Here is a 22,351-nt window from a genome sequence, read left to right as displayed (position 1 = left end):
ATGATGGAACCCCAAGATTTGAGTTCTCTGCTATGAACTCTTTTTTTTTTTATTTGACAGACAGAGATCACAAGTAGGCAGAGAGGCAGGCAGAGAGAGAGGAGGAAGCAGGCTCCCTGCGGAGCAGAGAGCCCGACGCGGGGCTCGATCCCAGGATCCTGGGATCATGACCCGAGCCGAAGGCAGCGGCTTAATCCACTGAGCCACCCAGGCGCCCCCCTGCTATGAACTCTTTAAGCACGGTGAGCAAGTCCCTTCCTCTGCCCAGGCCTCAGTTTCCTCTTCTCTGAAGGGTGATTTCAGGGATTCCGCTAAACTCTAAACTCCTTTCTGTCTTGGAGTGCGGCCATAGGCTGTGTGTCAGTGCCTGAAGTTCTTGGTAAAGATCCACTCTCTCATGTCTCCTCTGCTGCAATGCAAAGCATGCAGGGAAAGTCCCATCAAACCCCAAATACCTCCGCGTATTTCTGTTGATCCCCTTATTTTTCGTGGATGGGACTGGAGCACTCGTTTGAACCTGAAGCCTAGACTGGTCACAAAGTAGAGCAGAGAAAAGGGGGAGCCATCAGGAGCAGGAAGAACTGTGGTGGAGGCACCCTCGGGGCCCAGGCACCCTCCGTCTTCATACAAGCCTCACGGAGAGGCCTGCCTGGGGAAACGCAGCCGCTAGTGGGGTGAAGGTTAACGCACCCAGATTCCCCCAACTGGGCCAAACAGTGGGGGCCTGGGCATTCCCAGCGGCCACCGCTTGAAGAACATTGGAGCTTAAGTCCTCGTCTCTCATGGAGTTCGCCTCCCAAGCGCGGCCCCTCCCAATGTTCCCACAGTGGGGAGACTTCCCAGGCTCTAGGCTAAGCCAGGCGGCTTCTCTTGAGGTGCTGATTGGGGCAGTGCTCTGGCTGCATCCAACTTACCACGTAACCGGTTGGAGGCGATCAGAGAGGCCCTGACAGGGCAGACCCTGCCCGTGGTTTGGGGTTCCTTGCCGGGAAGGCTGATGAACTTTCTGTGAAGACTGCTGCATTGGCGCGTCGGGTTGCCTGGGGATCAAAGGGCAGTGAGGGTGCCTTTCCTCATGTGTTTCTGTCGCTACACGTGATCCCAAATGCCTGTCTTCCGCCTTGAGGGTCAGGCCGTGGAAGGTGTTCAGCTCTGGGAATCTGAGGAGATGAGCCTTGAGAGCACAGAGGGGTTGGAAAGAAAAGAATCAGGGGGCAGCACAGGTTGGCATGGAAATCCCAGAGGGGCTGGGGCGGGCGCAGCGCTAGGTCCGTGGCCAAGTGAGTCTTTCGAGGGCAGTGGGGAGGCAGCCACAGAAAATTCACGTGGAAGCCCCACGGTGGCCGAATACATTACAGAGGCCGGGATCACTGGCAGCCACTTGTGGATCTTTGAGTTGCTCCATCTTTAGTCATGTATTAGCTGGATGACCTTGACCTCATGGGACTCAGATAAAATGACCTGGCTGACAGTACTTTAGAAAAGCAACACCGATGTTTGGTTTTATTGCATGACTCTCCTGGAGGACATAGTGAAAACTCCACACCACAGGCAATGTAACCTACGCACCCATCCATGTGACCAGACCCCACCCTGGTCAGGACTTGTGCGAACGCCCGTTTACCTATATTGTGAAGTTATTCCTTGCTTTGCACTGTCCTAAACTCCTCTTTTAAAATGCACACCCCAAACTCCAGGACACTCCTCCTCAAGGATGGCCCCTTAAGTGCCTCGGATCTCAGTGTGAAAGAGGTTTCTGGATCTTTCCTCTCTGATTATAGCCAGGACGAAACCACAGGAGATCTGCGGGCAGAGCGGTCAGAAAAGGGAGGTGAAAATAACCTGCTGTCCTTATGTTTAATCCCCACTGATTCTTTTTCAAATAAATCATTACTTTTATCTAAGTATTATATGCTGATTTACAGTGTCTAAACCCGGCCTGTGCTACCAAAAAGAAAAAAAAAAGCAAGACCTCCTTCTTCTTGTCCTCCCTCCCCACCACCTGGCCTATCTTACTTTCAATTTTTTAACTCTTTTTTCCTGATATTTACTTCCATATTGCTTAATAACATGCGTGCATTGCTGTCTTTGGATTCATTATCATTAATCTGTTGGAGTCTCACTATGGTAGAGGAGGATTCAGTTTCCTTACAGATCCCCTCCCCCCCCATTCTCCCAGTAGCTGTATCAAAATCTAAAGTTTGATTAATTAATTAAATTATTATAATTTAATTATAATAATTATTATATTAAATATTATTTAATTAATTAAATTAATTATAAATTAATTAAATTAATTAATCTAAACCTTCGTTAGGGTTACATGAATAGCATTCACTGATGAGCCGAGATATATACAATGATCACATCTCCTTCCTTGTACAATTTCTGCTCTTTCACTAGTTAATGATTACAGTCCCGCTTTGCATAGTTTATCTGGACCTGTAGCCAAGTCTTTCCGTGCCTTCCAACAGTCTTGTAAAATGCCCCCCAGTCCATGGTCCACGCGGTGACATGAGCAAAGCTTTTGCATTCTCTCTCAGGCTTGTTACTGTTGTTTTGTTTGGGTTGGGTTTTGAGGCCTTGTCTGGTACAAACGACCCTCCTAGAGCCCTCAGGCGTGCTCCAATGTGAACCATGCGCTCTGAGCATGCTGAACAGTTGTCATCCTGTCAATTCCTGTCACTTCTCCCCTGGATGGAATCCCTGTTTTGTGAACCTCTTTCTTGGTTTACGTCCTTGTTTTGGTTGAGTATCACTTCCCGAGTAAGGGTGCATTATAGGTCACATTTTTGAGACTGCCGAGGGAAGAAGGCTTAGTTGAAAGGAATCATTTGCTCAGAATATTGAAGGCATTACTCCATTGTGTATAGTGTTGCTGTTGAGAAACCCATTACTTTGTATGTGACTTATTTCATTTTCTATCAGGAAGTGTTCAGGTTCTTCTCTTTATTCCTCGTGTTCTGGAATCTCACAATATTCTTGTGCCAAGTTCTAGGTAGGCCCTTTAAATCTGAAAACTTGTATCTTTTGGAGCTGGGGAAAACAATGCTGCATTAGTTCATTGATCATTTTCTCCCACCATTTTCAGTTTTCTTTCTGGAAATGCTTTTAAAGTTTTCTTTTATAAAAAAAAATTTTTTAGTTATTTTTGAGAGAGAGAGAGAGCATGGGCACACGGAGTTCATGCATGCACAAGCGGGGGAGGGGCAGAGGGAAAGGGAGAGAGAATCTTAAGCAAGTTCCACACTCAACAAGGAGCCCGAGCCCGGGCGTGCGCTCTCTGAGACATGACTTGAGCAGAAATCAAGAGTAAGACACTCAATGGCCTGAACACTCCCAAGCACCCCCTCTTTCTTGAAATTCTTATTAGTTTGATGATGGATGGGTTGGATGGTTCTACTTATCCTTATTTTCATATTGTCCACCAAAATGGAAGCTACATAAATATGTGATTTTTGTCAGTTTGTTGTTGTTGTGGATGATGATGATGTAATGATACATTTCAAGAGCCTAGAACAGTAACTGGCACATTGTAAACACTCGAGCAATTTCAGTAAATGAAAATAAATCCTTTTGTTGAACTTTCTGTGTGATTGTCTAAACTTCATCTTCAAACCTGTTCACTAACTTTTTTATACCATGTTTTTAATTCTCAAATGCTCACTCTTTGATTAGTCTTTCTCTTACATAATCATGTTCCTGTTTTAGTGATAAAATATCTCATATTTCTTTGAGGATATACATTATTGTTTTGTGGACATTTTCTTCCACTCTCTAAAATGTCTCAATCCCCTTTTTCTTTGAACTGGTCTCTCTCTTTCAAGGTGAAGCTTTCTTCCCAGTGACTGGTGACCTTTGCCTAGCCATTCCTGTTTAAGAGTGAAGAATTTAAAAAAAAACACATTAGAATCTGTGATGATCAAGTGGGGCTTAGTAGTGTGTGGGCAGAACTTCAGGCCTGCAATTTCTAAGTGTTTCTAGAGTCCTCTAAGTTTGTTGATATTCCTTCCTAAGCCTTAAGTCTTCTTTTAGCATTTATTTGTATCTCCAGCCGATGTTGCCGCCACACTGTTCCTAAGCTCTTCTGAGTCCATCATTATTGGCTGCCATTCCACTTTCCTTTAAATAAAAAATGCTTGGGGCGCCTGGGTGGCTCAGTGGGTTAAAGCCTCTGCCTTCGGCTCAGGTCATGATCCCAGGGTCCTGGGATCGAGCCCCACATCAGGCTCTCTGCCTGGCGGAGAGCCTGCTTCCTCCTCTCTCTCTGCCTGCCTCTCTGCCTACTTGAGATCTCTGTATGTCAAATAAATAAATAAATTCTTTAAAACAAATGCTTATGGCTGGGGCATCTAGGTGGCTCAGTCGGCTGAGCCTCTCATTCTTGATTTTGGCTCAGGTCATGATCTCCGGATCATAGGATCGAGCCCCATGTCAGGCTCCATGATCAGCGGGGAGTCTGCTTGAGATTCTTTCTCTCTAAAAATAAATAAATCTTTATAGTGAATGAAAATATAAATAAATAAATAAATAAATACGTTTATGACCATTTTCTGAGTATACTTAACACAGAATGCTACATTCGTTTCTGGTGTACAGATAGTCATTCAACTCCTCTATATGTGATGTTCTGTTCATCACAAGGGCAACTGCCATCTGTCACCCTGCAACACTATTAGACTATCTTTGACTATATTCCCCAAGCTGTGCCTTTTCTTCCCATGCTGTATTCATTCCGTAACTCCTATTCCAATTTCTTTTACCCTTTCCATCTCTCAGCCCCTTCGGCCACATTTTCCTTCTCTTTCCACCTCAGTGTTTACTGAGCACCTGCTGTCAGGTACTGTGCTGAGTGCATGGTGCTATGGATACAAAAATGAATAAGACATGGTCCCTTCTTTCAAGGCCTTCGTGATCTAGGGAAGAGGCCACTGTGCATGCAGATGACATCAATACGTTTTCTTCCCTGCCATTATAAAGAAATATATAGGGTGGTATGCGAGCCCAGAAGAGGGGCTCAGGAAAGCCTTCCCAAAAGTAGGGTGTTTGAGCTGAATGTTAAAGGGCGCTGTCTTAGTGTTCTATGAAGGCTGTAACAAGTCACAACAAATGTATTGGCTTAACACAACATCCACTTATCACCCAGCTTTGTAGGTTAGAAGTCTGGGTACAGTGTGGCTTGGCTGCCTCCTAGGCTTTGAGTCTCATAAGGTCAACACCAAGGTGTCAGCAACTGGATTCCTTTCTGGGGCTCTGGAAGTGAATCCACTTCCAAGCTCATGCAGGTTGATGGTCAAATTTAGCTTCTTGTAATTGTGGAAACTAGGTCTTCATTTCCTTGCTGACTATCAGCCAAAGGCCAGTTTTTGCTTCTAGAAGCCACCCTCATTCCTTCTTATGGTTTCCGTGAGGCCTCCCTCTGGCAGAACTGAGTTGAGTTTGTCTCCCATTCCAGATCTCTCTGACTTCTTGTGCCACAGCTCTCTGACCCCAGCTGGAGAAAGTTCTCCACTTTCAAGGGCTTGGGCGATTGGATTGGGCCCACCCAGATAATCCAGGATCATCTTCCATGTTTTGGGGAGTGTAACCTTAAACATCTGCATAGTTCCTTTTACTACATAGTCAAAGGTCCCAGGGATGAGGACTTGGATATCTTGGGGGGTGCCATTCTGCCCACAGTAATTTTATTCAAGAAAAAATGAGGGAAAGAGTGCTCCAGGCAGAGGCCCTGAGAGGTGAGAAAACAACTGATTTCAGGAAGCCACAGACAGTTCAATACAACGGCACTTGCATCAAAATTAGGTTGGAAAGAGAGGCAGGAGCCAGAGAATCATGGCGCTCCACAATTCCATCTCTCCTGTTCTCCTCCGGGTCTTTGCCCCCCTCCTGTTCTCCTCCGGGTCTTTGCCCCCCTGAGTCTTTCGGAAACACTGTATCAGAATGAACTGAATGTTTCATTTCAAGTCTTCCATATTGCCAGCTGAAACTCACTCTTCTCCCCGTCTGAATTCATCCTGGCTGATCCTCGCTTCCATCTTTCCTTCCAGTCATCTCGCTGCTCACTGTACTGGCAAGGCAGAATCTTCGCAACTGGTGCATTTGCCATCTGGACAACCATATGTAATCCTATAAATCCCGATCTAATTTTCCCACAACACTACTTTCGTCATGTCACTACACTGCTCAGTGGATCCTGATGGCACTTCTTGGCCCGCAGAACCCACACCAAATTCTTAAGCTGGCATTGCCACGTCTGAGCCTACCCTGCCAGGCCAGCATTCTCACACACCCTATCCCAGGCAACCTGGCCTCTGCTTTGCCTTCTGCCTACCATATTCACTCCCTCATGCTTTTGCTCTTTTTTTCTTCCCCTCTTTTTCTATCAGAATGTCTCATTCCCTCTCCCTTCTGTGCATCCCAAACATGCCTAGCCTTTGAGACATGGCATAAATTGCACATTCTTTAGGAAACTTTCCCCAAGGCAGGAGCTATTGCTAATCCTTTGTTTCTCTTCCTGACTTCCTGTAGCTCCTGAGGAGAGTCTGGAACATGCAGCGTTCCACTAAGTTGAGGGCGTGTCACTCTTCATCACAAACGTTCTTTGACTTTCCTGACGCCATGTGTGGGAGTCCCACCTTTCCAACGGCTTTAGAAGCTACTTGTGGACAGGCCTTATGTCTCATTAGATTTGGGATAGAATCCTTCTCAGCTTTTATCCAAACATCAGACATTTTGTATACAGATTTGAGAAAGGAGAAAACGCACATGTATCTCTGTTCCATCTCTAAATTAAATGGTCATCTAAACTGAAACTCGGGGAGAGAAGATTTCCCATAATACCATTTTTCAGAGAGGATTATGAAATCTTTATCTCTGGCATCAGAAATTTTTTGCAAAATTTCTCTTCATATTTAAATAGTTCTATGTCAACGAATGTGTGTCCTTATTCTTGCTTTCCCCCACAGGCCATTATTTTGTCACTTGGCCAAACATGTGGATGATTTATTGCCACTTAATCTAATTCTTGCATAGCTTTTCACCAGGCAATGAGGGGAGGAGAGAACTCCTCTTTGGAGAATCTGCCAGATTTTGCCCTAAGACATTTTGCAAATAAGATGCTGGATTTATTGCAAAATTCATTCCAACAAACAAAAGTGTATAGTAAATTCAGTTCCAAATCACAGAGACCATAAGGTTCTCACTAGAGGGCTTTGGGAACTCAAAAACCCAAATCTTTCTTTCAATTCTAAGCAGAAAACTCTTACTGGAAGTGCCGACAGTTGATAACTTGGAGACATATGGTCCTATTCTCTTTTTCCAAAATGAGAATGGTGGGCTTAGCAGTAAATTGATAGTGTAAGTAAATCTAGCACTTGAACGAATTTAATTAAATTTCCCCCATCTTCAGTGTAAACACCAGACAGGATCTATCCTCTGGTAAGGAGAGGTAATGGAATTCCCCTATGGCAAATGACTATTGCACTAGACTAGCTCCTGTTGAAAAGGCAGGAATGATGCTCGTGCTAGATAGCCTGTAGTCAACAGCAGATAAAGACTCTCCAATTTTGAGAGGGAAATATATCACAAAAGAACACTAACATGTCAATTCCTTAGGAGCACCAAGCATTCATTCCTGTGAGCTCAAATACAACACCTAATAGATTCCACAGCAAAATGAAAAGGAACCATTCTCACCAGTCTGGTAACCAACGTTGCAAGTGTAGCCACGAAGTGTGGTGGTGGGTGGGGAGAGGAGGAAATGGAAACATGGAAGGTGTAGACTTGAGTTGAAAATATTCCGAAATCATACTAATATTTAGGAAGCTAACAACTGCTTTGAAGTCCTAGAAACCTAAAAGGCTCATTGAATTTTTGATGACTTTTTTTTTTTTCTAGGAAGAAAATCAGTTAACCCAGAAAGCCTTTCGCCAACCCAGATGACTATGGGGTAGGTAGTAGTACACCCCCCAAATCCAGTTGGGCCACTCAGCACCACGTTTTTTGCGTGGAAAATGCTGGTAAAACAAAGTCGAAAACAAAACTTTCTTGCAAATGTGGACGCTTCCAACTGTACGTGGGTAGGACATGAAACTATTTTATGAAATAGAGGGAATACAGATTAAAGAGTGGTTCATACCTTCCATCTGCCAGGAATGTCTTTGCCTCCTTCCCTCCTTGCCTCCTGTCTGCTTGAAGGAGTCCTCTTCCTCCAGAACCCAAGGGGCACCTCCTCCATGAAATTTCCCAGCTGAAACCAAGAGTCAGACGCTCAACTGACAGAGCTACGCAGGAGCTCCATCCTTCATTTTCAACTCAAACTGCATGGCCAAGCTGTATCACTTGTCTTATTCACGTAACTTGCCTCTAAGTGGCACGTGGCTATTCCCAAAGCCGCCATCTATTCTCCAATGACCAGGGTCTATTCCAACTGAGTAAACGTGAACATGTGCCACAGGCCATGAAAGCAGTTATCAAGTGTCTTCAAAGAAATCTTTCAAGGATATTATTTAAAAGAGACTACACACATGTGTAAATTCTGGCATATTTTTTTTTCAATTACTGTTATTGCTTCATATGAGCAGCATACAGTAATTGAAAAACTGTATTTGGAGAAGAGTAATTGGCGTTGAAGCTGAGGCAAATGTCGTAGCCTGGTTTTGTTGTTGGAATTGTGTCACTGTCCCTAATAAGCTCTGTCTTGACCTCAGTCCTTGGGGCTTTCTCAAGTCCTGGTGACGAATGTTTTCTAAACGTTCATGGAGCCGTTCTACTCCTTCCTTTGAGCTTTAAGAACATGGACAGTGTCCCACACAAACTTGGCCCTCACAAAGAACCCAGCATAGTGCCTCACGCTGAGTAGAATCATGGATTCATAGGCTGCTCGAGCCAAAGAGAGCTTTAGAGATTGAAACTCAGAGACGGGAAGTGAGGAACCCAGGTTACATACTTAGTCTGCTGTAGCCAGCACACCCCATTTGAATGAATAAACCAAGTTCTCCCAGTTGCTTATTATCTGAATGAACCGGGACATCTCATACAGGTCGGCAGTCTTGTTTCTGTAACCTCCTCTGACCCCTGATTTGCTGTCACAAATATGTGATATTTTGGTATAAAGGTACCAGTCTAAGACCCTGCCACTCATTTCCTAGCATGATGCTTTTGTTGATGTATGGGCAAAAGTTGGCAGAATCTCTGTTACAATCCCTGGTACTCAGTGTCAAATACTTAACTAAAGAACCCATTCTTTATAATAATACAAAAACCTAATCTCACTTCCTTCAAAGAATAACATCAGTAGATACTAATGACATATTTGTTTGGATCCATATGAGCAGATTGAACACTAATAATGTAGTTAGTTTGCCTTCAGCTCAAATGGAACAGTAAGTAAATATTGTCTAGTTAGCAGTAACACCCAAAATATGACATTGTGTTCAACCTCAATGTTGGTTTAAATGATGTAATTATGTGATGTGATTATACTATGATTGTATTAAGCAGAAGTTCAAACAGATGAACTAAATTTTAATATTTAATAAAGTGCTGCACTAAAGTACAAATTAGATTGTTGTTAGGGATCACCTTTCAATTCATAAAAATATCATTTCTAAATGATACAACTATCTTCCACACCCTTTTTCTCTTAACTCTTGGAAACAGGCTGTGGTTGAGTAAGAAAGAGCCTTTGGAGAACGTCAGTTCCAAGCGGTGACTCTGAATTGGATTCCCCACCTGGAGCTAAAAGGCTAAGTCTCCTGGTTTTCTCTGCATTGTTCTCTTACCTGCTCTCATCTTGCTGACCCCAAGGAAAATTCCATGACTGCATGAAAATAAAAGTCACTTTTATAATGTAAACATTTCAGTCCTTCTTAAAATGTCCCTTTTATAAAGTAAACAAATTGCTGGAGGAATTGGATCCTGGGAATTCATCTTGGGAAGAGAGACACGGAGAAAAAATGAACTTGTAGATATTCAGACCTGGCCGTTAATGACCTGGAAGGGTCCCACGGTAGAGGCATTTAAACGGAAAGACAAAACAAAACACCAGGCTATGAAACGGTGTGTACCGTGTAATAATATATACAGGTATGACTTACTTTTCGGAAGGTAGCATCACATCACTTCACTTTTATGAAGACATAAGTTGATGTCTGTTTTTGCTAACTGAAAGAAATCTGCAGCAGATTTTCACTTTTAGGGGAAAAGGAGGAAAGCAAGGAGAGGGTTGAGTGTTGGGTTTGGAGCGAGCTCTTAGAGAGGCAGCTGGCACCCCGGGGAGCAGCGAGAGAGGCACTCCATGTCCCCTGTCCTGCAACTACCCTCAGCATCTCAGCCTCCAGCCGCCAGGACTTCCAACCGTGTGTGCTTTATCTTGGTTTATTTTGTCCATCCATTAGCAAGACGCCTACTAAGGTACCAGAAAAGCCTAAGAGAGGTGGTATTTTTAGATCTGGGAATGCTCAAAATTTTTTCCATATAATGAATGGCAATTGCTTCTAAGCTTTCGGCCATTTCAGCTTACCAAAGGCTTCATAGGGATGTTCTACTTTTGGATAGTGGGGGAAACCTGTATATCTTACATGGGGTACAATTGATATGGTGTGATAAGAATGGTACTTTACGGGGCGCCTGTGTGGCTCAGTCTTTAAGCGTCTGCCTTCGGCTTGGATCGTGGTCCCGGGTTTGAGCCCCACATGGGACTCCCTGCTCGGCGGGAAGCCTGCTTCTTCCTCTCCCCCTCGCCCTGCTTGTGTTCCCTTTCTCGTTGTGTCTCTCTCTGTCAAATAAATTAATAAATTCTCTTAAAAAAAAAAGAATGGTACTTCACCTCTGTGGTCTTCCCAAATCCCACAACTCCAGTCTAATCATGAGAAAAACATCAGGCAGATCCCACTGAGGGACATTCTACAAATACCTGACCCGCACTCCTCGAAACTGCCGACGTCAACAAAAACAGAGAAAGTGTGAGAAAATGTCACAGTTAAGCGGAGCCTAAGAAAATATGACAACTAAATGTAACGTGATAACTAACAGATGGGACCTCAGATGGACAGCAAAAGGGCATTACATAATAGCTAAGGAAATCTGAATAAAGTATGGATTTCCATTACTATTAATGAAGCAATACTGATTAATTCATTATAACAAATGTACCATACTAACGTAAGATGTTAATCATAGGGGAAACTGCCTGTGAGTCATATGGGAACTCTGTACTAACTTCACAATTTTTCTGTAAATCTCAATCAAATGTAAAATAAAAGTTTATTGAAAAATACGTAACTGTAGTAACCTCTGGGTAGTAGGATTTTAGGTAAACTTTAAGTTCTTCCTTTTCACAGTTTATAGTTTTCTACAATTTACATGTATTGCATTAGTAATAAGGGAAAAATTTATTTGTAAAAGTATGTGAATGTGTTTTTATTCATCACAATAACATCTGCATACATTTATAAATTTCAAGATTTTATTTAGTTATTTGACACACATTGAGAGAGAGCATAAGCAGGGGATAGTGGCAGAGGGAGAGGGAGAAGCAGGCTCCCTGCTGAGCAGGGAGTCTGGGGCAGGGCTCGATCCCAGGACTCTGGGATCATGACCTGAGCCAAAAGCAGACACAGAACCAACTGAGCCTCCCAGGCATCGCACAAAAGCATACATTTAAAACATCATATATATGTACCAGATCTACTTACTGCACACAATGCTTGCTGTTCACATTAATTTGCAAGCCCTTAAATGATCCACATCCCGTAGTTTGGAAATTTTGACTTTAACCTTAGATGAATCTGGAACTCTGTGCATAGTCCAGTCTTTCCTGATCACTGTGGAAGGAGGCTGAACTTCCAGGCTGTCTGAAAACTTTTTGGAATCCCCCTTTTTACTCTCTGCTATCTTTTCCTAAGCCAGATGTACTCCCAGTCAATGTCATTCATTAATGAAAGAAGAGGATAAGAGGTGGGGGAAACGAGTCATAGTGTCCCTATAAATTATGAATAGTGGAACTCAGTTCACACTCAAAAGACATTTTCCTAACCTTAATATGAAATGTTCAGCTTTTCTGACACCCAAAAATGTCCTTAAAAGATTTACTTTTCAGGATGCCGGTGTGGTTAAGCATCTGCCTTCAGCTCAGGTCATGATTCCAGGGTTCTGGGATCAAGTTCTGCCTCCGGCTCCTTGCTTAGCGGGGAGCCTGCTTCTCCCCCTGCCTGCTGCTCCCCCTCCTTGTGCTCTCTCTCTCTCTCTCTCTTTGACAAACAAATTTTAAAAATCTTTTTAAAAATTCATTTTTCAAACTAAATTCTCCTTATTTACATATATTTAATTTTAGTTTGCAAATTTACATAAAAGATAGAGAAGGCGAAAATAAAAGGTTTTATTTCCTATTAGGTAGCTGGCACACCATTTTTTAAAATTTATTTATTTGACAGACAGATCACAAGTAGGCAGAGAGGCAGGCAGAGAGAGAGGAGGAAGCAGGCTCCCCGCTGAGTAGAAAGCCCGATGCGGGGCTCGATCCCAGGACCCTGGGATCAGACCTGAGCCGAAGGCAGAGACTTTAACCCACTGAGCCACCTAGGTGCCCCAGCACACCATTTTTGATGAATACACGTTTCTTCCCTTCCCTTCTTTGTCATCAGGTCCATAGCTCTTGTATTTTTTATACAACTTCACTTGCCCTCAGGTGTCATCTTACATGTCCAAAAATTCATCCTCCCAAAACATGGTTTGCAGTGTCAGAGGTGACTGGAGGGAGGAGCATAAACAAAGGATAAGTCTCATTTTAATGCATTAAAACTTTTTATGTAATACTTCCTAGGTGCAGATACAGGGCCTGGCACGTAGTACCGGTCAGTAAATATTTGCTGAGTTTAATGAACAAGGTTCCTGTCATCAGGGAGTTTACACAATAGTGGCAAAAACAGACAATCAAAATCCAGTGTGTAAGTACAGTGTTCTACGGGAGCACAGAGGAGGGGGTGCCTTACCTTCCCTGAAGCACCCAAGGATGGCAGCCTGAAAGTGAAGGCATTTAAGCTAAAATATAGGGGATAGAGGAGGAGTTCAATGAGAGACTGTGTGCATATGGGTAGAAGAATTTGGCAGAGGGCAAACTACAAAGACAAAAATGCTCATGGTATATGTAAGGAATTATTTATACAGAGAGGGAGTTCCTGTTGAGAATTCACAAGTGAAAAATGTTTTAAAGTCAGCTTGGCGCCAAAGTAAGGAGATCCTTAAATGCCCAGTTGAAAAATGCATACTTCATCTTGGAGGCAATGATGTATCATCGCTTTTATGTTTGAGTGTGGCATGGGCTAATGTCTACAAAGGAGTTTTTCAGAGCAGTATTCTAGAACTCTTGGGCTGACCTGGAAGAGACAATGTTAAGGGTGGAGAGGGGAATTAGGAGGCAGTTGTATTGTGAGATGATGTGGACCTGAACTAAGATAATGAGACTGAGAATGGGAAGAAGTGGTGACCAATGGATGCAGGAAATAGTCACAAGGAAGAATTCAGTAGAATTTGGTGGCCTGACCAAGTGCTTCATCGTTTGATTTGACTTGCCTTGGTTCTTTTTTTTTTTTTTTAAAGATTTTATTTATTTATTTGACAGAGAGAGATCACAAGTAGATAGAGAGGCAGGCAGAGAGAGAGAGAGGGAAGCAGGCTCTCTGCTCAGCAGGGACTCGATGCAGGGACTCGATGCAGGACTCGATCCCAGGACCCTGAGATCATGACCTGAGCCGAAGGCAGTGGCTTAACCCACTGAGCCACCCAGGCGCCCGTGACTTGCCTTGGTTCTTAAACCAGCCCTTGCATCAGAACCCCCTGGTGGGCTTATGAAAACCAGATTACTAGGCCCCACCACTGAATTTCTGGTTCAGTAGATCTTTGGTGGGACCTGAGACTGCATTTCTAACAAGTTCCCAGGTGATACCAATGCTACTGCTCTGGGGACCAAACTCTGGAAGCACTGGAGTCTGGACTATGTCATATCCTTTCCAGAAAATAGACAATTAGAATTGTAGTTTAGTCTTTTCAACACGTGGTGGTGGAAAAACTAGTTAGCCACATGCAAAAGAATGAAATTGGACCCTCACCTCAGGTAGATATATATACCTGTATTCAGTATATATACACTCTCTATATATACATATATATACTGAAAATGGGTCAAAGACCTAAATCTAAGACCTAAACATATAAAACTCTTAGAAGGAAATGGAAGGTAAATCTCCATGACATTGGATTTGGCCAAGAACTCTTAGATACGACAACAAAAGCACAAGCAACCAAATAAGAAGTGGATACATTTAACTTAGTCAAACTTAAAAACTTCTGTGCTTCCAAAGACACTATCAAGAAAGTGAAAGACAACCCAGAGAATGAGAGATCATATTCGCCAATCACGGGTCTGTTAAGAAATTTGTATCTACGGAGAAAGGGGAGCCCTCCTACACTGTTGGTGGGAATGCAAGCTGGTGCAGCCACTCTGGAAAACAGCATGGAGGTTCCTCAAAAAGTTGAAAATAGAGCTACTCTACAACCCAGCAATCACACTACTGGGTATTTACCCTAAAGATACAAATGTAGAAGGGACACGTGCTCCCAAATGTTTATAGCAGCAATGTCCACAGCAGCCAAACTATGGAAAGAACCTAGATGTCCATCAACAGATGAATGGATAAAGAAGATGTGGTATATATATACAATGGAATACTATGCAGCCATCAAAAGAAATAAACTCTTGCCATTTGCAATGACGTGGACAGAACTAGAGGGTATTATGCTTAACAAAATAAGTCAATCGGAGAAAGACAACTATCATATGATCTCCCTGATATGAGGAAGTGGAGATGCAACGTGGGGGGTTTCGGGGGTAGGAAAAGAATAAATGAAACAAGATGGGATCAGGAGGGAGACAAACCATAACAGACTCTTAATCTTGCAGAACAAACTGAGGGTTGCTGGGGGGAGGGGGGTCGGGAGAGGGTGGTGGGGTTCTGGACATTGGGAGGGTGTGCTGTGATGAGTGCTGTGAAGTGTGTAAACCTGGCGATTCACAGACCTGTACCCCTGGGGATAAAAATACATTACATGTTTATTAAAAAATTTTTTAATTAAAAAAAAAGAAATTTGCATCTAGAATATATAAAAAACACAACTCAATAATAAAAAGACCAATAACCCAATTTAAAATGGGAAAAGGATCTAAGTAGATGTTTCTCCAAAGAAGATATACAAATGGCCAATAAGCACATGGAAAGATGTTCAGCATCCTCAGTCATCAGGGAAATGCAGATCAAAATGACAAGATACCACAGCAGAGACAAGACTACAGAAGACCTTCTATTCTCTACATATGAGTTTGCGCTTTTCTTGATAGGGAATCACTGAAATCAGCAGAAAGATCTAATCAGAGTTGCTTCACGGCACCGGTGGAAGCATGAAGGAAGGATTACAGACTTACAAACCATTTTGGAGGCTATTACAGCGTTTAGGAATGAGATGGCACACACATGTTTCTCCACTCTCATCGACACACTAGAGAATACGTAAAATGGGACAAGTATAAGAAATACTAAGGAGGTAGAATTGACAGGATGGTAGTTGTTTGGTTATGGGAAGCTGGGATGAAGAAGGAGTTGAGGATGATACCCGAAGTTCTATTTTTCATAACTGGTGGACAGTGGTACCATTTACTGTGATAGAAAACATAAGAAGGGTAAGTGCTGGAGATTAAAAGAAAAAACAAAGAAGGGCACCTGACTGGCTCAGTCAGTAGAGCATGTGACTTGATCTCTGGGTCATGAGTTGGAGCCCACGCTGGCTGTAGACATTGCTTTAAAAACCACATACATGCAGTGCCTCGGTGGCTCAGTTGGTTAAGCGTCAGCCTTCAGCTCAGGCCATAATCCCAGGGTCGTAAGATCAAGCACCACGTCTCGTGGGCTCCCTGCTCACTACAGAGTCTGCTTCTCCCTCTGTCCCTCCCCTGACTCATGCATGCTCTATCAAATAAATAAAATTAAAAAAAAACACAAGGATATGCTGAATCTCAAATATAGTAAGCTTGAGATGCCCTTACGATCAGCAAACTCCCTGGGCTCTCTAAGGAAGAACATTCACTGAGTTAAGTAGCCCAAGTGCTACCATCAGCTTGAAAATTAGATTTCTCCTTGTAAAATGATTTATGATTCAGACTTTTAGGAACTGGTTCACAGGAGTGGGCTCACCCCTCTACCCTCACCTTCAAACTTCTAATCCCTCAGCTTTCCACGTGACACAAAGCAGAGCTCCAGACCATTCAAAGCTGGAGGTCAAACTACTCCTTGAGTCTGGGTGATCTCGCCAAGGCACCCACTTTGAGCAACAGCAACCCAGCCCCTCACCCACTGACACTGTTCAAACAACAGGTGTGGTGTTTTCTTTGTTTAAATCCAGGAAGTGGATTTTGCTTGTATTGTTTTAAAAACTTCGAAAATAAGGGAAAAGAATCAAAAAGGGTGTGTTTCCAGCTTAATCTTTTGCCGCCATCTAGTGCTAGAACTCAGCATATTCGGCGAGCTGCTCCAGATTAAAAAAAAATTGACAGGGTTTATGCACTGCTACAGTTTCGAAACAGACAATAACAGTGATCTATTTTAGCGAACAATATCTATCTTGATTAATTTTTCACATTATTTCTCACATTTTTAAAGATTTTATTTTTAAGTAATCTCTACACCCTACGTGGGGCTTGAACTCGCAACCCTGAGGTCGAGTCCCCTGCTCCACCAACTGAGCCAGCTGAGTGCCCTAGTACTCATATTTAAATACCAGCCTTTACCGGCATTCAGACACCAGTCCTTTGAAATGGCTGAGAATTCAGTTTTAAGGCAATTCCTTTCTAGTCTCAACTTTGGTTACCTGCTGGGGGTCAGAATATCACTTTTGGTAAGCTGTGAAGCACTTGGGATAAATTCCCCTTGGAAGCTGAGTCAGATGGGACTGGAGTCCCTAATGTTCTCATAACCATACTTTACAACTTTGGAAGAATCTTCAATTTCACATTAAGCATTCATACACAATAGCTAAAATTTAGCCTGGCATGTGATTATCACAAATTACCATTTATAAAGAAGAATAAAATAGGAAATGGAGGAGGGGAAGAATGACTTTTTTTTTTCCTAGCTTCATCGAGCTGTAATTGACTATAACATTGTGTAAGTGTAAAGTGTACAATGTGATGATTTCATACATGTGTATTTCGGGAAATGATTACCACAATAAGTTAATGCACCCTTCACCTCACATAGTTACCTTATTTGTTTGTGTGTGTGCGTGTGAGTGTGTGTGGTGAGAACTTTTAAGACCTACTCTCTTAGCAACTGTCAAGGTTACAATACAGTATTGCGAACTATAGTCACTCTTCTGTACATGGCATCCCCAGAACTTAATCATCTTCTAACCGGAAGTTTGTGCCGTCTGACCACCTCCACCCATTGCCCCCCACCCCGTGCCCCTGCCAACCACCAGTCCATTCTCTGTTCTATGCGTTTGGGTTCTTCCTGTCTTTTTCAGAGTCCACATATTTCTTTTTCTCTGTCTGACTTATTTCACTTAGCATAACTCTAGTTTCGTCCATGTTGTCGCAAATGGCTGCATTTCCTTTCTTGAATGGCTGAGTGATATTTTATATATATTTCCATGTCTCGGCTATCGTAAATAATGTAGCAGCGAGCACGGGGTGCAGATACTTCTTCAAGATAGTGACAAAAATGTTCCTTGGCTATAAACCCAGAAGCTGGATTGCAGAATCAATCGGTAGTTCCATTTTAAATTTTTTGAGGAACCTCCATGCTGGACTATGCCAGTTTCCATTCCCCACAACAGTGCACTAGGTTTCTCTTTCTCCACATCCTCACCAACACTTGTCCTCCCTTGTCGTTTTGCTAATGGCCAACGAATGACTTCTGATGGTCTGCAGTCATTTGGAGAAAACAGGCATATTTGTATATACATCATTAAAAACAGGGTTTGAACTATTGTGTGGTAATAAATCATGTAGGCAGGAGAAGCATTCAAGAGGATGACATTTGTGTTTGGAAGTGCCAGAGATACAGAGGCTAAGGAAGAAATTAAAAATGTAAGGTTTGTGAAGATGAAAGTTGCAGTTCTCTGCTTGGATCGGCATCTGCTAGCTGTGTGATCTTAGGGAAGTTACTTACCTTCCCTGAGCCTAGTGTCCTCCTCTCTGCACTAGGGATGATGATACTAGTACTTGCTGTGAGTTACTGAAGTGTTCCACCAACTTCCTGACATCTAGCAAGCTCCCAGTGAATAATAACTGCTCTTTGTAATAACAGAATTAAAGAGAATTAAGCTTCCCTCTCTCTCTCTTTCTGCCTGCCTCTCTGTCTACTTGTGGTCTCTCTCTGTCAAATTTAAAAAAAAAAAAAGGGGGGGGGGGCGCCTGGGTGGCTCAGTGGGTTAAGCCGCTGCCTTCGGCTCAGGTCATGATCTCAGGTCCTGGGATCGAGTCCCACGTTGGGTTCTCTGCTCAGCAGGGAGCCTGCTTCCCTCTCTCTCTCTCTCTTTCTGCCTGCCTCTCTGTCTACTTGTGGTCTCTCTTTGTCAAATTAAAAAAAAAAATTAAAGAGAATTAATCTTACCCCTTGCCTCCTCCCATAGAGTTAAATACGGTTCCAGGGGCAAGAGAAGGAAGTTCCCTGTCGTAAATGTTCAAAGGCATTTTTTGGAAGGTGATCGTGACAACCTCAGCTTCAGCAGCAGGTGCAACAGATCCAAGGTCAAGGGATTCCTGGTGGGTCCTGGAGGCCTGTTCTTGGAGAGGATATGAAATCAGTTGGAATAACCAGACTTGCTCAAGGTTAGAGAAACAGAACAAAGCCCAAATTCTTTAACACTGTCTTATCGCCCATCACTGCTTTATACTCCAGAGAAACAGAACTGCTTGCTGTGAAACAAGGTAGCAAACATACCCCCCCCCCCCAGCTCCGGGCTTGGACTGACCTGAGTCTGAACTCAAGCTCAGCCACTGATAAGCTGTGCCACTTTGTATAAGTTACCTAACTGCTCTGAGCCTGACTCCTTTCGTTGTACAACTGGGCTCGGGTCGTGGTCCTGCGGTCCTGGGATGGAGCCCCGTGTCGGGCTCCCTGCTCACTGGGGAGTCTGCTTCTCCCTCTACCTACCCCTCCCTGGGCTCATGCTCTCTCTGTCTCTCTCTCTCAAATAAATAAAATCTTTTCAATAAAATGATATGTGTAAACCACAATGCCTGTCATAGAGTCTGTCATTCATAAATCATTAGTATACCATGAAATCCTCCCACTTGCCACTACATCAAATATGGCCTTGATATTTGAACTGGCTTGGTAGTTTCAAATGAATTGTCATAATCTGAGAAGCATGTCTTCCACGTCGGTAGCTTTCTAAAGTTCAAACCTGACCATAACCACCATTTATTAAACACATACCATATGCCAGACATTTAGGTACTTTTTCTTAATCTTTGCAACACCTAAATAAGGCAGATGCTATTTCCCCCTTTACACATGACAAAAGGGAGACTCAGAGAAGGTTAAGTAACTTTGCCCAGGTCATACAAGCAGCATGGTCAATATTTGAATCTGAGCCTGGGTGCCAGATCCCCTACTTTTGCTCGGTGTCATACAGCCCAACCTTTACAAAATCATGTTCTGTGACTTCCTACAGCCTGCAGGGGAAAGGTCAAGCCCCTCAACTTACCATACAAGGATTTTCTTTATCTGGTTCTAGCCCCTACTGACCCCTCTGACCTCCTTACCTATAGCCCAATCGCCTCCTAAAAAAAAACAAAAACAAAAACAAAATCCTTCCTCTGATGCCCTTCCTGGGTCTCCCAGAGTACCCTGGCCATATCTCTATCATGACACTTGTCACACTGTATTGCAAATATTAATTTAATTCTATGAGCTCTTCGAAAGGCCATGAACTCCTTAAGGCACCGTGTCTTACCTGTCTTCCTATTCCCACTATGCGGCAAAGTGCTTGGCACAGAGTAGGAATTTAATCAATGGGGCGTTGAATGAGTGAATACATGAATGAGTGGATAAACTGGTGAACACTGAGCAGGGAAGGCCCAAATATGAAGCCCCACCACCTTTTAGGACAGTGATGCTTAAGGTAGGGTCCCTGGACCAGCAACAGCAGCAGCATCAGGGAACTTAGCATCAGGGAACTTAGAAATACAAATTATTGGCCCCTGCCCCAGAATCGGAAACCCCAGGAATAGGGCCCCACCCACCTGTATGTTACCAACACCTGCCAGTTACCTTCAAATGGACGTAAATTTAGAGTAGGTTTATATAACGGATTTAAAGTGCCCATAGACATGCATATATAAACAAGAAAAATATTATGGTTATTATTAATACTAATTCCTTAAATTTATTTGGTTCTTTTTTGGGAAGATTTTATTTATTGGCCAGAGAGAGAGAGAGAGAGCACAAATCAGGGGGAGTGGCAGGCAGAGGAAGAAGCAGGTTCCCCACCAAGAAAGGAGCCACATGTGGGACTCAATCCCAGGACCTGGGATCATGACCTCATCTGAAGGGAGACGCTTAACTGACTGAGCCACCCAGGTGTCCCCCTCAAATTTATTTGGTTCTTAATAGATTACAAAATACTTTCCTAATGACTGTATTTGAAAGGAAAGATGAGCTAGGGAGAATGACAAAGGGGTTCAGATAGCTGTGTTAGACTCTTATTTAGTAGGCCCCTGAGTTCCTAGAGAGAGAACTTTCTCAGCTGTCCCATCTGGAAAATACAAGTTTTGTGCCTGTCTAGGAGCCTTTCCCTGGCCAGGCTGGGGCAGTGGCTTCTGTGGTAACCAGCCCTTCCCATGAAATCCCATTGGATGGATGAAGGAGTCCAGGTGGACAAGGTCGAATGTGATTAAATCATTGTTGGGGTTGTAGGAGAGCTAAAGCTGGGGAGACTGATAGGCAGAAGCAGCAGCTCGTATAGCTGAAGGCCGGATTTCGAAAGGAAGATTGGCATCTCAGAGGGTAGAAGGAGCTGGGAAGAACCCAGAACAATCTGTACAGAGAGGCCGACCTAAAGCACTGAAATAAGAGCTGCCTTGTCGAAGACTTCTGTAGGCAAAGACCCAGGACACTACTGACTCAGGTTCTGCTAATCCAAGGGCAAGTTCAAGCCAAAGAGAGGAAAGTGCCTGGGACACGGATAGTATAGGGCTTGGGTATCTTCCCAGGCCCTGGAGGGTGAGAAGGCTCCCTGGGAGGGTAGAAATGAGGGAAAATGATCCAGAACTGTCCATGGCTCCAGGGATTGCAGCTGAAGGAGGTATGAACTGGAAAGGGAGGGATCACGGAAGGGAACAATTGGTGCCCGAAGCAAACTTTTGCACTTTCAACTTGTGCCAAGCTAATTGCATAAAACAGGATTATGTACCTGTAATTTACATATTCTGTATATAGTATATGCCCTCAGATACAGAATAGATACAAAACATCCTCCGCTGGAAACAAAATTAAAACAAAAGTTCTGAACCTCAAGGGCATACGGTCTAGAGAAGTTACCCTCCCCCCATCCTTGAACCTTGGGAGTGGGAAGTGTTACGTGAGCAGTTTACATTTATTAAACAGTTCATTTGGACTGCTAAATGCTTTGAATGGATTGTCTCATTTATTCTTCCAAGGAGCCTTATGAGCTAGATACGGCTCTCATGTCCAGCTTAACAAACGAGGGGATGAAGGTCTAGCCGGCAAAGGGCAAGGTTGGGACTACCTGATTCTGAAGGCCAAATTCCTGTCATACTACCTTGCATTTGTTAGTCCTGAAAATACCCTAAAGTGAGTAAGAGTAGCTATAAAATACTAAAATTAGTAATACCTAGGGTGAGGTTACAAAAAACCACATATAGTCATGCTGTGTAAGGAGGAATGTGAACTGGTTATGATATTCCTGAATGACAATTTAGCAATATTTACCAGAAAATTTTAAATGTAAGTACGCTTTTGTTTCAATGATTTCAATCACCAAGACACAGTAAGTGAAAAGAGCAAGGTGCAAAATAATGTGTATAGTAAGATTTCTTTTATAAATAATCTTTAAAAATACATATAGAAGTTGGATTGATAGACATGCTAACATAAAAATACCATTTTCCCCTGGAAACACCAGAAGCTTTTAACAATAAATATCTTTGGAAAGAGTAACTGAGTTATTATTCTTGTGCCATTGGGAGATATTTGAGCTGTTAAAGTTTTGTTTTCCTCTGTATGTTTGCTGATTTTTTTTTAGAATAACACTTTAGGGGCGCTTGGGTGGCTCA

General features: G+C 43.1%; 1 protein-coding gene across 3 annotated transcripts in view; it reads right to left on the bottom strand.

The window, feature by feature from the left end:
- Positions 1-256: 256 nt before the first annotated feature.
- The window catches only part of LOC123934980, a 25,365-nt gene continuing 3,270 nt past the window's right edge, over positions 257-22,351 (bottom strand). Inside the window, exons 3-5 of one of the 3 annotated variants that reach the window (XM_045995317.1) lie at positions 8,138-8,248; positions 915-1,174; positions 257-524 (exon numbers count right to left, since the gene is read on the bottom strand). In XM_045995317.1, the coding sequence (XP_045851273.1) occupies positions 272-524; positions 915-1,174; positions 8,138-8,248 (624 nt within the window). In that variant the 3' untranslated portion in view covers positions 257-271. Of the gene's footprint in view, positions 525-914; positions 1,175-8,137; positions 8,249-12,483; positions 12,751-18,662; positions 18,835-22,351 lie in introns of those variants that run through there. The other 2 variants (XR_006816860.1, XR_006816861.1) reach the window with 2 other exon arrangements.

The sequence above is a fragment of the Meles meles genome, chromosome X (assembly GCF_922984935.1).
Source record: "Meles meles chromosome X, mMelMel3.1 paternal haplotype, whole genome shotgun sequence".
NCBI classification, from domain to species: domain Eukaryota; kingdom Metazoa; phylum Chordata; class Mammalia; order Carnivora; family Mustelidae; genus Meles; species Meles meles.
This window is presented reverse-complemented; position numbering and strand designations above follow the sequence as displayed.